The sequence below is a fragment of the Mya arenaria genome, chromosome 9 (genome assembly GCF_026914265.1).
Source record: "Mya arenaria isolate MELC-2E11 chromosome 9, ASM2691426v1".
Classification (NCBI taxonomy): Eukaryota; Metazoa; Mollusca; class Bivalvia; order Myida; family Myidae; genus Mya; species Mya arenaria.
The window spans coordinates 18,543,071-18,559,628 of NC_069130.1; the positions used below are offsets into that span (position 1 = coordinate 18,543,071).

At 33.8% G+C, this 16,558-nt stretch overlaps 1 protein-coding gene across 1 annotated transcript; it reads left to right on the forward strand.

The window, feature by feature from the left end:
• Window positions 1–282: 282 nt before the first annotated feature.
• Window positions 283–15,264, forward strand: LOC128245464 (uncharacterized). Its single transcript, XM_052963637.1, has 9 exons — window positions 283–302; window positions 1,098–1,232; window positions 2,644–2,775; window positions 4,124–4,200; window positions 10,544–10,622; window positions 10,891–10,962; window positions 13,867–13,957; window positions 14,116–14,242; window positions 15,082–15,264. Exons 4-9 carry the CDS (start codon window positions 4,196–4,198, stop codon window positions 15,131–15,133), a joined length of 426 nt encoding a protein of 141 aa, XP_052819597.1. The 5' UTR covers window positions 283–302; window positions 1,098–1,232; window positions 2,644–2,775; window positions 4,124–4,195; the 3' UTR covers window positions 15,134–15,264.
• Window positions 15,265–16,558: the final 1,294 nt, after the last annotated feature.

Genomic DNA, 16,558 nt, shown 5'->3' on the forward strand with positions numbered 1-16,558 from the left:
AAATTTAAAAATGTGTTGCCTTAACTTTGTCCAACTAATAAGGCTTTTGGAGAAAAACCAGTGTTATTTGTTTGAAAGTAAATGATCACGCTGATAAGAAAATCTTTATCATTAACCTGCCCACTGAAACTACCAAAATGAACTTCAAGAATCAACATGTATGAATAATAATGGTTGTAAACCCAACTCATATGGACCATGCTTGTTATTTTTATGTACATATAAGTTATCAACCGTTCCTTTTACAGTAAAACTGCGGCCGTTCGAACAAGCGGTCGATCGAAAACCGGCGTTCCCTCGAGGTAATATGAAATATACCTATGCTGCATCGAAACCTAATTATGTCGATGAGTCGAGCAATATTCTCGATCCCCAGTACACAAATCATGCACAAAATATCATAGCTCCCTCTAGGTCATAATTTCACACTTTTTCCAGAACGCGTGTTTCAAAATAAACAAACAATTGCTAGGTATTAAAGTTTTTGCAAGTTGTAAAATTGCAATGACAGTTGAAAGGCAATTGATAAGGTGTTTTCGCGGGAGGGATTATTGTGCTGCAATATTGCCAGTTTGCGGAAATCAATGTTACATGTTCTATAATTTGTTTCGTTACTGTCTCTTGAGCGTTTGGAAAAGGTTGATATCTTCCTAGAATAAATGTATTCATATATAACCAAAGATATGTACGTATAATCAGTTTCGACAATTTTGCAAAGATAATCATCAATTAATTGTTCAATACATATCACATTTAGACCATAACTGAACGATGTGTGATATTTGAATATTACAAGTAAATCAAAGGTTAAGACAAAGCAGGAACTCATTCCAAAAGTAATACAATGTCTGTTTATGCTGTTCAGACCTTTTGCTCTACGGGTTATCCCGATAAAATATGTATCGTGTTTACTTTGTCCAGCTGATACGGCTTTTGTAGAAAAACAATTGTTCTTTGTTTGAACGTAAATGATCATGCTGAAAAGACAATCTTTATCATTAACTTGCCACTGAAACTACCAAAATAAACTTCAAGAATCAACTTGTATAATTAATAATGGTCGTAAACCCAACTCAAAGGGATCATGTTTGTTTCAGGAGCCTCCTCCTGGGAACGACGAAATAGGCTGGCAACTCGCGGATCCGCCCGAGATACAGCGCAATACCATTCCCGTTGACCAGTCGATACAACAATGTCAACCCTCACTATATGCCCGGCAGATATCCCCTCAAGTAAGTAATTTAATTCGTTTGTATTTCATAGAATGGTCGCTGTATTGTCGCTTAAAACCGGATATTAACAGACAATTTTTAAGGCACAATATAATATATTCACACCGGAAGCGAAAAGCTTATGCACACCATAGACGTCAAAATAAAGCATCTTCAGGAAATAGGTCGCTACCTATACAAGTTTATTAAAGGATAAACTATTTCGAAAAAGCTCAAGGCCCTTAACAGGGTCATTATAAGCACTTTGCAAGAGGAATCCAGGTAGGGGGGCGCCTCAGATTGTCCACGTGAATATTTATGTCGATATAGTAGCGGATTTATGTACAAATTACATCAATATGTACCTTTTTAGACTAGAATTAGTCGAACAATTTATTGGGAAAGCACGAATCCCCGTTTCCATGTTGAAATTTCCATTTTGGTGTTCCTTTTGGAAGTAGGCGCACAAACCAAGATGCTACACAAAAATGCGCCACATCTTACAGAAAATCCTGGGGCCGCCCTTGGCATGTATACACATACAAGTTATTAGCCGTTTTTATTATCAGTAAAACAACAAATTCTGCTCTAGCTCATTCGAATAGAACTTTGCCAGCAGCACCACCAGAATTCGATATTTAATGAATACTTCAAATGTCTAGTTATATGAATATAGTAGCTTTTTCGCGGGAAGAATTTTCTTGCTGCAAGTATGCCAGTTTGCAAACAACAGGTGTAACACATTCTAAAGTTTGTTCCTTTACTGTCCTTCGATAGTTTGCAAAAGGTTGAAATCTTAAATGTAATCACGTATTACCAAAGTTAGTACGTATACTCGTTTCCGAATATATTGCAATGATCATAGTCATCATAATGATATTTTATTAGGTTTTGTTTAATCTTATTGTTTGCGTTTGAAGTCGGCTCACCAAACATATATTGTTGACAAGCTTACGCCAGAAAAGCATTTCTTTAGGAAATTCTGGTGAAAACTATTGATGTTTCAGAAATGTATAATTCTAATTTCAATTTTAAATTTAGTTAAATTCATTCTAGTGTCAGTCTAACTACTTGTTGAATACATATAACGAAAATGAACGACGTATCATATTTTAATATTACATTTTAATCAAAGGTTAATACAAAGCAGGAACTAATTCCAAAAGTAATAGAATGCCTGTTTGTGCTGCAGAGACCTCTTGCTCTACGTGTAATCCCGATTAAAAATGTGTTGCATTAACTTTGTCCATCTGATAAGGCTTTTGTAAAAAAGTGATATTTCATTGAAAGTAAATTATCACGCTGATATGACATTCTTTATCATTAACCTGCCAATTGAAACTACCAAAATAAACTAACAAGTATCAACATGTATAAATGTTTAACTAGATATGGTCGTTAACCCAACTCATAAGGACCATATTGGTTTCAGGGTCCTTCTCCTGTGCACAGCAGAACAAGTCTACAATTCCAGAGTCCGTGCGGGCTTACCTACACACGAAATCCCGATTTCCCACCAATACCACAAGGTCAACCCTTAACATCTCCCCGCTATAAAGCCAAAGTGAGTATTTTGACTCGTCTGTTTTTCGGAGAAAGGTCGGCGTATTGTTGTAGTCAAGGTGTCGTTATCGTTGTCGTAGTGCAAAGTAGTTTATTAACTCTGTTCAAGATCAGTCTATATCGACCATGTGTTTCTACTTAAGATATGAAGACAACTTATAAAGCTGAGAAGTATATTCGGTACCGTTACTTACCTATTTAATGTAGAACCGCAAAATATGATTTGAAGAAAATAAGTAATAAGTGTAGGTATTTTTTTATTTCTGTTCTTTTTATTTTATTTATTTAGTTAGTTCCTATATTTATTTTCTGTTCAAGTATGTTTTGTGAAAGATATAAATGACTGTAAATATTGGAATGAAAATAAATAATAAAATACCTTCCTTTCCCTGTTATTGGATTCCCAACGAATATCACATCAAATTAGTACTTTCGGTGAAAAATCTCACATCTTAGAAGCATGCAAAGAACTTCGCCAGCAGCACGACCAGGATTCGATAGTTAATGAATACCTCATTTGTCTAGTTATATAAATAAAGTATCTTTTTCGCGGGAGGGATTTTCCTGCTGAAATAATGCGGAAAACAAGTGTAACACATTCTATAGTTTGTGTCGTTAATGCCTCTCGAGCGTTTGGAATAGGTTGATATCTTTCCTGAGAAAATGTATTCACCTATTACCAAAGAGATGTACGTATTATAATATCTGAATAAAAAATTAGTTGTAATCATCACATTTTACATTTTTCAACGAGCGTCAGCTCGCAGTAAAATCTAGTTCAGCTGTAAATGACATATAAAATTTTAATCTGATACATACAATATAAAGGAAACTACAGCTTTTTTATTAACATGAGGTCAGTATAGCCCCCGCTGTTCAAACGTCAGAACCTGACGTCAACATCAGAATCTGACTTTTCAAAGTAAGAGCAGTTCGCCGCAATACAACGTCGATGTCTCGCTACCAACTGCCGGTAGATGTCACTGAACCACTCTGACTTGTTAGAATACAGGCGTGTCTGAACTTCACACTTATTCAATCCCATATTTCTAATCATAATATTTTTAAACATTGTTTTATACAGATTTAATGAAGACCTAAATATTGATAAAGATGGATTTTGTTATATATCAGAATAGTAGCCGATACAGATGTGGCATCGCTTGAACATGTTCAAATTCACGAACAAATATGTCAACAACACAATTATAAGAATACTTCGTAATAAAGGGAATTTCCAAGATACATACGTATGATTAACTAGGCAGGATATACAATCATATAAGGGATATAAATCGTATATTGCAGATGGGATTTTTGTTTTTTTACTCATTTGCCTCCAATTTTAGAGACGGGGTTTACGAATTTTCGACCGGCAGCAGGAGTCAAGCTCAATCCAAACCACTAGACAAGAGCCAAGTATGAAGTGAGTATTTTAATTTATCTGTTTTTCAAAAAAACTATCAGCGTATTGTTAAAGACTTGATGTCTTTGTCGTCATCGTTGTTCAAAAAAACGTTTTCCCTGACCATTACTTTTCATCAATTTCGACTGTAAAAAAATGCTTTTTCTGTTGTTTTTTTTGCCTATATCAATTGGTGTGCATTTTGACGTATAAGGCATTTGTTTGTACACAGGTGTGAGATACCTTGATGGCGTGTAGTTATAATTACCTACATAAAAAAGTTTCTTTTAAAATCGCGTTTTAGATGATTTTTCATTTTCATGTCAATCAAATATATAATATATAATTATATTATATATTTGATTAAGTATTATTTAATTGTCAAAATGCCATTTTCATAAACCAAACACTTAACGAAATAAGTAGTGGCGCGATTTTGCGTGTGTGCTCATCTGGTATTGGGTATGCCAGACGGAAGTCGGAGGTCAAAGGTCATAGTTGCAGCAAACATTCGTATGAGAACTTTGTCTTTACAATACAATACTTCACAGTATAATGGTTCGACTTAAGACCAAGACACGTTATTTGTGAATTTCTCTAGACCAATGGATGCTATTGTTTTGAAGTTAGGAAATAAAAGGTACGGGTCTAGGTCAACGGCGATATGAAAATTTTGTCTGCACAATTACAATTACCCAAATCGCATTGTCATAGGACCATACAACTTCAGTAAAAGGTCGCTGTTTACCCTTACTGTTTCATGTGCTTATTTTGTTAAGGGAAAATCAAAGTCAACAGTTTCATTAAACTTTGTCTGCAAAAATGTTGTTCATACAAAAAAAAAACACATTACTAGTGGGTGACCCGTTTTATAACCATGTAGTTGAAATGTCGAAATATTATAATTCACTTTCCCATGGTTTCATCGTAAAACACATCAATAGTAATTCTTCAACATGATTCTGACAAAGCGGCTGTCTGGTGGCACATTTTTGACAAACGTTTATTGTTGTAAATAGCTACCATTAGTCTTTGTGTTCCTGTTTGTGGTTCAGTTCATGTGTTGGCATTGTTATCATGATGTATGCTGAGTTTGTGTTCATAAACAATATTTACTGCCTGGGATTTACTTTCTAAAATGTCGTAATTGTTCTGCCCCCCTTCGAAGAAGAGGGGTATATTGCTTTTCACAGGCATGTCGGTCGGTCACATTGACCTTGAATGATAAAAAGTTGTCCAAGTGATAACTCGACAATGCCTTCACCCATGGCCCTCAAACTTGACTTTAAGGTTCGGCCTGACCAGAAGATGACCCCTTTTGATTTTGGGTGTCAGTCGGCCAAAGGCCAAGGTCACATTGACCTTGAATGATAAAATGTTGTCGGAGTGATAACTCGACAATGCCTGCACCCATGGCCCTCAAAGTTGACTTGGAGGTTTGGCCTGACAAATAGATCACCCCTCTTGATTTTGGGTTTCTTCTGGCCAAAGCTCAAGGTTATAGTGACCTTTAACACAAAAAAGCTTCTCCCAGTGATATTTCAACAAAGCCTGGACTTATGATCATCAAACTTGACTAGGGGGTTGGGCCTGACCTGTAGATGACCCCTTTTAATTTATGGGGTCATCGGGTCAAAGGTCAAGGTCACAGTGACCTTGATTGCAAAAAGTTTGTCTGCGTGATAACTTGACACTGCCTGCACCCTTGGCCCTAAAACTTGACTTGGTGGTCCATGCATATTCCATTCAGTTGTCCAAATAATCCTGACAACATGACGGGGGTGGGGGGCATAATGTTTGACAAACATCTCTTGTTTTCGAATATCTTCTTCGCGTTTCGGGACATAAATAATATGTTAATCGTGTGATTTGTGAATGGTACAATTTTCATTTGCATCGTAAACAAATGTATGTGTCATTGTTTTTTTATGGACTAGAGAAACTGTAAAAAATGTTATTGTGGTGCAGGCCACCGTCACCGTGCTGTCGTGCATTAACTGTTGTGTCCCATGTTAAGTTTTTCAAATTCCATTTGGGATTCTTTGTTTTCGAAAGGTTCATTTCATCAATGTGTGTACTATTGTATTTGTTTCACGCTCTTGAATAATACCATGAGTGATTTAAACAGTTCGATTAGTGCGTATGATATGTATATATTGTGTTGAACATTGCTTGAATAGTTTAACAATATATTATATGTGCTGTTGTTAATTGATGTCAGAGCGAAACTAATAACTGATTAAATGTTATCAAGGTAATTTAAATTTCCACTACTTTAGTTATTACAATATCAACAAACCATACAAATACATGTATTTCTCACAGGTCTTCCATACAAAAAGTTGTCCCAAAAAATATTAAAAAGTAAAATTGGATGGCATTAAAACCCTTTGGATTTAACCTTAACATTGAATCTGCAACTGACATTGAAAATGAATAACATTTGTCAGAAACGTGTTATATATGCCCATTTTAAAAGAAAAAACTACACTTTACGCAGTGCACGCCAACGTAAAATCACAACATGAAAAGGGCCGATGATGTTTATTATCAACTTGTTTCATATGTTGTGCCTGAGTCTTAAATGAGCCATCATGCTTTAGCCTATTCATTTATAATAAAATGCAATATACTGAGAACGAATGGCTTGTCCATTCCTTATATCTGTAAAGGCTGGACTAACTAGCAAGTAATTGTATTCATCACCATGATCTGATCTATAGAATTGACAGTATAGTCAATGTAAAGATAATCGCATTCCTGTTTAATCATATCTTAAATGATGCTTAATGGTTGTGCTTTTTCTTGGTTCCAGAATTTATTTAATTTGGTATGATTTGATGGCTGTTGATTTGGTTTCTTTATCATTCCATATGGTAAGATATTCTAAATATATTTTACAAATAAATTTTATTTCTGATTGATATATTACATGAACGTTTTTCTTACACAGGAGCACCCGACTGATACATATGTACTATATACATGTATTGGCTATTCTGCATATATACCTAATTTTTAAGATGGAACCTTGAGTCATTTTAGAACATTTGGTTGTATTAAAACTGTTTAAAGTACAGCAAATATGGATATGTTTATGATTCCTGAAATTCCTATCAAAACCACCTTAAAGCAGGATAATGCCCACAAATCTAGGTTAACACCGAATATCGCATTATCTGATAAAGCGAGTTGATTTATAATTGTCATAAAATACTTATAATATGTTATGAAAAATAATTAACTCGACAAATATCCACTTTAGTTCTGGGAAATAAGTTAAAAATGCCCAACCCCCCGAAACCGCATTCCCAACATAATACAATTGAAATATTTATATGAAAAACTACAGAAACAAGTCAAGTAGACAAAAGTTTAAACATAAACCCCGTTTAATGGCACAGGGTAAACGCCAAAGACGTAGAACACAAAACAAAAAATATCAAACAAGAAACATGGAACAACAGCACAAAACTCCACAAACAGCACAATGCTTATATTCTATGTAAAAACTAGATGTGTTTATCAAGGATTGTTAGACACCGTCTTGGAACGGTCAGTAAAATGTAAATACTGGTGGTTTTAACCAGTTTGCGTGCACAACCTCATTCTTATCCCAACAATCCTGAATAAAGTAAAAACGCAAAAGGTAAGTTAATCAAAGTATGCATTCACTTTAGGATACTTGATAATAAAACAAATAAAAGTAAACTAAAAGGGAAACCCCAAATACGTCCATGATTAGGGATTCCAACTCTATCTGCAGACGAAGGAATACGATTTTAAGTATTTAATGCAAAAAACTTTTCAAAGATACGATGCAGTTATTTTTTGAAACAAATATAAAAACTCATGAAAGTCATTTCTTTCATGCTTTACGATGAAATATTGGGTTTTAACAGTGAAATAACAACAGTGAAAATATCAATTTGATATTTTCACTGCAAAATAAGGAGTGAAAACATCAATTTTCAGAACTACTTTTAAAATCTTTTGTTGTTACATGTACTTGCCTTGGTCAAAACAGAACACTGGACTTCAGTAAATTATGTCAAAAAAGGTTAAAAAAAATAAAGAAATATTTTATAAATTTAAATAAATATATAATTGGAAATTAACAACTTACCGTTTATTACCGGTTATCCCGTTTATCAAACATTTTACTGATCTTTGAAGCTGAATGTTCGAACATTTGCTTTCATTCCAAACAAATTACAGACAAAAACAACTGTTCGAACATAAATAAAATGTTATAGCATCGATCAAATGTATTTTGAACTGTTAACCGTTGTAGTACGTAAAATGAGCTTCCTGGAGAATTCACACAACAATTTACAGATAGATCCGATATTTTTTACCCCACCCACATCTCAAAATGTGTCAACAAACTAGCGTGGCATTTACTCTTCTGGAAAACAAACATTTTAAAGCGAAACAGACTGGTCTCTGACAGTAAGATGACTGTATATTAACTTACTATAAAAACACGCGTATATGCAGTCTTAAACTAAGAAGAATGGTTAAAATCCAATGAGTATCCACATTTGTTTTGCTAACACATTTGACCTTCCAAATTTTCATTCTATAAATAGCGGCGTAGTAATTTGGTTAAAATAAAAAGTGTTTTCATTATTTTTTTGAACATTTGTGCACTAATAATACTTCATTTTTTACTGTTCATAAAGCTTTGCAATAAAAAACGAGCGAATATTAAGCTATAAGAATGAATAGCAGAGAACTATTTCTCAGCAAACCGAAAGTAAAAAAGTTGACAGCTGTAATTATGCATGAGGGGCGCCCCACGGGTAGCGGCGTAAAGCCCACCCTTTTCAAAAAGGGGGTAATTCAGAAATAAATAAAAAACAAATAAAACTCCGAAAATAAGCATAAAAGAAACAGAAAATTTGTTTATTTCAGTGTAAGATCGTATTTAATTTCACTCGTGATCATAAAAAACTACATTTTCACTCGTGGCTTCGCCACTCGTGAAAATAGGTTTTTCTATGACTCTCGTGAAATAAAATACGATCTTACACTGAAATAAACAAATATCCTCTATATATTTCCATTAAAATGGTGTAAATGGCATTTCTGTTCAAAGACAATCCCCGACCAAACTACAGACAATTAGATTCATTTCGAGAAGAGTATAATTATATATTTATATATATATTTATGCAAAAAGCTACAGAAACAAGCTCAGTAGCAAAACGTTTAAACACAAACCCGGTTTACTGGCACTCGGCAAACGCCAAAGACATAGAACACAAAATCAAAAACAAGAAACGTAGATGAACAGCACAAAAAGAGTTTGCTCATTTTGTTCTTCTTTGTGTTTTAGAGAATAGTGAGAAAAAAGATTTACTATAAACATGTGGTATAAATAAGGATTGAGGTAATCTGATGTTCACACACGGGTAAAGTTTTTTATTGTTTCTGATAAATTTAACTGTTATCAAAGGACAGGCTTGCGCATTTAACTATAGGGCTGGCAGTATTAGGGTTCATTTAACTGCGCTACCGAACGGTTTACTTATTTTAGCGGGTGGTGTCACAACATGGTCATAGCTGGAGCGGGAGCTCTCATAGCCACTGTCACTATGAAACGACCAAAGCCATATAACACAAAATTCAACGCAATGATGATGATTCGAATGCTGCTCCATGAAAACAGTTTAAAGTTAATTGGCATGTAACAGTTAGTCCCATACATATCAGTGCAGACGATTAACACAATTAAAAATGAATACACATAATAAAAACACGATTTTCTAGACTAACCTTTAAATACAACTTATTGGCATTGTAGTAGTGCATTTCTTTCTAATGATGCATTTGCACCTATTACCATTTCAATACTACATGTCATTTGTGTTGTACATTAGTACATTAAATGTGAGGTGCATTGTATTCCACGGTTCACAACGGATTTTTTTTTTTTAAATCTAAGTTTTCCTTATGTATTTCTAAATCTTCCATTGTGTATATAACCATCTTTCTTCCTTTATTAATACTTTGCGTGATGTAAGCAATCTCATTTCTTTGATTATATACCCAATATTATCGGCAAGGACCAAATAATTATTTGTAGAATATTTTATGCTATAACACTTAGACAGCTCGGCCTAGACACCTCTGAAAGGTCTGGGCGGAACTGAAAAATAAATTTAATGTACACCTGTCAAGGATACACATGGATTTAAAATTAGATTTCCATATTTAAATCAATAAATAAAGATTAAAGATCATTTAAAAAAATAGCCTGACCCTCAATTAGTAAGCATACCAATCATATTGATATTTTATGTAAACGGTGTCGTCTCATTATTTGCTTTATTAACGGAAAAGGTGGTTTGTGTTTCAGAATAAACAACGAGGAAGAGCCAATAACTGGAGTAGTTGTCGTGACAGACATCGGAAATTGTCCACCAGGATATACTGCGGTGCGACTTTGCATCATAGTTCATTAACCTTTACAAACATAGTCTACTAAATGTCAGCATTTATTATTATTTTCTCTAAATTGTAAAATTGCCAATTTTTAAGAAAGTAACACACCTACTCAAAATCTTCCTGACTTGGCTTCCCAATTTTCATGTAAATATTTTGGTAAAAATGTCCATCCATTTACATCGTTAACTAATTTGCTAGATAGAATATGAAAAACACAATGTTTAGCAATCTTATGTAAATGTCATACCCATGTTTTAGATTGAACGCGACATCGGAGACTATTTAAGGGAGAGCTGTTACATGTGTGTAGAGAGGGACACATCTAATAAAGTAAGTGAGATGTTTGGGAGTGCTAGGAGCACAATGACAAATGGTAGGTGACGATAAGGTTTAGGAGAGACATTCACTGATTTTGAAGAGAGTTAGACCGCATAGAGAGATGCACCTTCTTTACATTTTACATTTAGTAGAACCGATGGTTAAATGTGTGTGTTTAACTAGTTTTGTTGGTAACACATATAATGTTAAGGGAATGGTGAAAGACCGGTCACAGTTGAGCTGTTTAAAACGCTATGTACTAATAAAGGTGAGTGTTGAAGGAAGAGCCGGTATCTGTGTGTAAAGAGGGACGCATTTACACAAGTAATGTAGAGGTTTGGGAGTGCTGGGAACAAGGTGTCAACGGGAAGGTGATTTAAGTTAGAGAAGAGAATGTATACAGGGGAGATACATTAATTGTTTTTGAAAAGAGCCAGTCCGTTTATTAAGAGAGCTGCAGCTACTACGCATTTTATATTGTGCTAGAAGAGTAGTGCCTATAGTTGTGAAGGTAATACGTATTATGTTTAGGGAACGGTGAAATACCAGTCCCAGCGTATGTGATTACAACGCGGTACACTAATTAAGGTTAGTTTGGTTAATCTGAGGTCGTAACAAACGGTCAGCATATAAGTGATGGGTCTAATCTTTAAGTATCGCTACATTATAATTAGCCAGTTTATGTGTGTCCAACACGCATTCGTGCAAATAATGTCATTTAGATTTTCCCAAATACCTGTGTACTTAGAAGGTATCACCCACAATTTCAATGTAATACAGTCTTATTTAAACAACATGATAATGTATAGTTTCTAATTACCTCACTGGTCTTTTAAATATAGCTCCGCAGGCGCCAAACAGGCACAACAACGTTGAAACAACGTTTAGATTATGTCGTACTCAACGTTGAATAATGATTGGTTATGAAAAGTTGAATAGACGTTTCGATTTTAACGTTCAAACAACAGTTCGGTTTTAACGTTTAAACAATTAAACGTTGCGATTTGAACGTTGAATGGACGTTGCGTTGCTTTGAAACAACATTATGATTTCAACATTGATTTGTTTTTCGCAAATCCTGTTTGTACTAATTTGCAGAATATTTTGCTATAATTTGTTTTTGCCAAAGATATAAAATATGGTTTATAACATAACAAACAAATGCACTGTGTTTCTCCGCTGGTTTTATTTCTTTTTTTTAAGTTAATTGTGAGTTTAACGGTATGCATTTTATCTAAAACCACAATTTTCATTATCATATAATTATTATTATATATTATAGTTTTAATTTAGTGTACCCCAATGTACCATACTCATTTCGAGTAAATACCGTTTATACAAAATCAAAATATCCATTTACTATTTTCAATATATATTTCAAATCAAGGGAGACTAATTTGTGACAATGTGTGTTCAGGTTCTGGCACTCTTTATCATGCCACATTGCAATAATGACATTGAGATTTCAAATATTTTTAAAACTTTTCAATTCTTAATAAATTGTAGTTTAGATTTTATTTGATTATGTTACAAAGGACCATAATGCCTTCGAGTGTGACCTTGTTAATAATGCTTTTCTTATATTTATGTTCAGATTTTATCACTGAATGATAGCTGATTTGCATATAGGCAACTCATATGTCAATTAAATGTCAAAACAAAACAACATTTATCTAACCAAGCAAATTATTCACTTTAGAAATGTCTAAAAATTAAACACTAAGGACAATCTCAAAGTATATTAGTCTATATAAGTATTATAATCCAAGTATAGTACTGTAAAATTTGGTATTCCCAACGGCTATGTTATGATTGTTCTTGTCTTGTTTTTAAAAACCAGTTAAGCTGGATTTATAAATATTTCAAGCTAATATTTTTGTGATTTTTAACACGCAACACTAATTGAAATACTAATGCCATCAAAGAATGTAATAAGCGTCATAAATGAAAGCATATTTGAATGGGGAAAAGGAATGAGTGCATATAAAGTAACAACCTCACGGAGTGACAGTCTTGATATTTCAATTCAGCTGATTTTAGTATTAATGCCCACAATGCGGTCATATAAGACTACTAACTATATAACAGATGTCAGTTTCTTTAAAATATCCAGAATTTTTCATTTTTTCTTTAAGCGTTAGTAAGGTTTTTAACTATATAAACGTAAATTTTGTATTTTAGATATGTATTGGGTTAATACTAAGTTATAATTTACATTAACCTAACTATAAAAAGGGTTAAAAATAAAGGGAGATTATCAACGTACATGTGTATGTTTTCAAAGTACTCACAATGATAACAGAAACATATTGGAGTTTTTTCGTCTTGTATTTTCAAATAGGCAACATTACCATTACTTACTAGTTTATTATTTAAGTTACTTATATGCATGTGTTGCAACTTTGAAGAATAATTGATTTTTATTCAATATGCAACTATAGATGCACATGCTTTTACTACAATAAAATATAAACATGATAATCAGCTTCCTGGCAAGTAGTACTCTGCGCATGCGCAACGAAAGCACCGTTTCAGAAGTATAAGCTATTTTTGCAAATGCTAACTACATGTATATGTCTTTTGAATTCTAAACGAAACCTTACCCAACTGGTGAAGGAATAAGTGTTGACACTTTAAGGTAAACACATGAAGAACAAATCAACATTGAGAACATCAACGATTAAAAAAAACATCAACATTACAACCATTTTCAACGCTGATTAGATCGATCGTATTTTGACCTCAAAATAACTTCCCTTTTATACCGGAAATTTCCAACTACATGCATATACGCGCAAAACATGACCATTTACAAATAACAGGTATAACGACGACTGCATTCACGCATATATTTATTCACAATTGTACACCACAACTTCCTACTAATTTTAGTTTATTGTTTCATTTCCCCAACAGTGTCACACGGTGCTGGTGGATTTGTCTATCATCAACAAGCAAGACCCCGGCCCTAAAGGCTTCACACTGATCGGCACAACGTATGATAAGAGTGAGAAACAAGCCCGATTTACTAACGATAATACATGATACTGACAAAACGAATGATTATATATTATTCCGATTAAATGTTAAAAATTTGACGCCTTTGTAAGCCTATCACTTATTTTATTAATAAATTTAACCATCTTTGAATTCATCCATCACCAGGAAAGGAATGGACACAGAAGCGGCTATATGTTCGCTGGATGAGCACAAACCTGACCACCAGGGCAATTACAGATATCATCTTTGTGAGTGCAACCAGCGAATCTCCAAAAGGATACACCGTGGTCGGGTAGGTTTTTGTCTAACAAAGAATTCAGTGTTATGCTAACCAAACGTATGAGAGAAAGAGAAACCAGCAACAAATATGAAACATCACAACATTTATAAACAAGAAGTTTTACATAAGAATTTTCAAATAAGGAATGCTGAAATTGAAATACAATGAACAAAGAATATAGTGCGAAGTCAACATTTTATGAAAATATCTTCACAGAAATTCACATTTTTTTATAATGTCAACATACTTAAATACCAATCGAAATCTGAACACACTGTGTTAGCACTATCTATATCAAACACAACTTTCAGAATCATTCCGAATAAGGTTGAAATGTTTTCCTCGCAGAATCGTCAGAGTTCTAACATTCGAAACAGATCCTGATTAAAATGTAAATAAAGATATCATAGTGGAAAATGAGGATTTCTTCAGTAAATCTTGGTCATTCAACAACGGAACAAGACAACCAAAAAAGTACTAAATTTAAAATACGTATACAGGTAACATCAGAATATAGTCATAGTCTTCATGTGGTATTTTTCGATGGAGTTAAGCTTGGTATAACAATAAAATGTACATGCATGAAACCCTGGATACTTTTATGGGTGAGAGCGGTTGGTTGCCTTAAACGTCATAACACGAGTAAGCATACATAAGTGGTGTTGTTCTTTACTGCTTGATAATCACGATTTTGATAAAGTTACTGAATGTAACACATAACGTAGATGTTCAAATACTTTTCCTATGTTCGATTTATTATGCTACGGTCCATGTATATATTAACAGAACAAGTAGCGATTCAATGCAATGATTCTATACATACCATTAACTGAAGTTCATATATTTTTCAGTGACTTGACATTACTGAAAATGTGCTTCAAGATGTCAAAGATCAGGACCTAATTGTTCATCAAAACATCAGTGACTTATCCAAATTTTGGGCAAATTTTGTTACTGGGAGCAGTTAGGATTCAGATTTGTTTTACTAATTTGAAATGTAAACTATGCTACTACATACTTTAAACGCAAATAGAATACTGTCATGATGAATATAATTTGTAGAATTAGAAAAGGTTTATCGATAGCCAAAGCTCATGCTGCCATGTAAACAACTGATTCATAAACATAAAATATTAGCCAAAAACAATTGTTTAGTTTCTATGAACCACCCTTTTAATTTTTGTCCCCGGATTCATTTTCGAAAAACCATTTTTAGCTCGACTAATCGAAGAGTAAGGACGGCTATACTACTTGCCCCAGTGTCGGCGTACGGTTAAAGTTTTAGGGCAAGTTTGGACTTTCAAATAAAAGTCCAATACCCTTCATTAGATTGACTAAATACTTCACACAGTTGTTCAGGGCCATCACATAATGAGACTACATAACTCCATAGCATCCTAAATACAAAGTTAGGGTTCCGGATTGGCCTAGCATAAAGTTTAAGGGCAGTTTGAAGTTTTAGGCGAGATTGGATTTTAATAAAAAAACTTCTTTACCCTTCATTCAATACACTCAATATTTCGCAGAATCAGTGACGACCATCATACAACAATGAACATAACTCCATTTCAACTCTAAATACAAATTATGGCCCCATTTGATATTTATTTTATTTTTTTATTTCTTTTGAAAGGCACATTTTCATATTCCTAACCACATTTTCATAAAGGGAAGAAAGTTATTTGAATGACTTGCGTCAATGGTCGCGTTGAATGGTGGGAGGGCAACGTCAAAGTCACCATATGTATCAAATAATTATAGCTAGATTTGACATAAAGAGACCAAACTAGGTATATACGAATGATATATAGGAATAGTTTATGGAGGACTTCCATGGGATTGTGTTTGGGGCCTTTACGACCAAGGTCACTGTTACAAAAAATAGAAGAAAGCAGTTGAAACTGAATCTCTTCTGCCAATCATTAAAAACCTGGTTTTGTCACATCGCGAGTCTTGTTCACTTTTTAATTTGATTGTTTTATTGCATTTGACAGGCAAATATTACATCTTTTTTGTATTTATTCTAAGTGAAAGCGGCGTAGTCATCGCGCTGTTTTACGACAGCTCTTGTTTGCTTTTGCCCGCAAAGAGAGGGCAAAAAGTAGTCACTCTGTCCGTGTTTAGTTTTTCCTTCCGTATCCGTTCCTTTGGTACCACCTTTTCTTAAAACAGAATTTAGGAGCATCGTTGTAAGACGTGTCACGCATAGGATAAAGAAATCACATTTAAAAGTCTAAGCTTTATTTCAATGCAATATTTTGTGTCTCAGACACAAAGGTTTTACTATTTATATGAGTTCTAATGAAGTTCCCTGTATTTTAGAGCGCA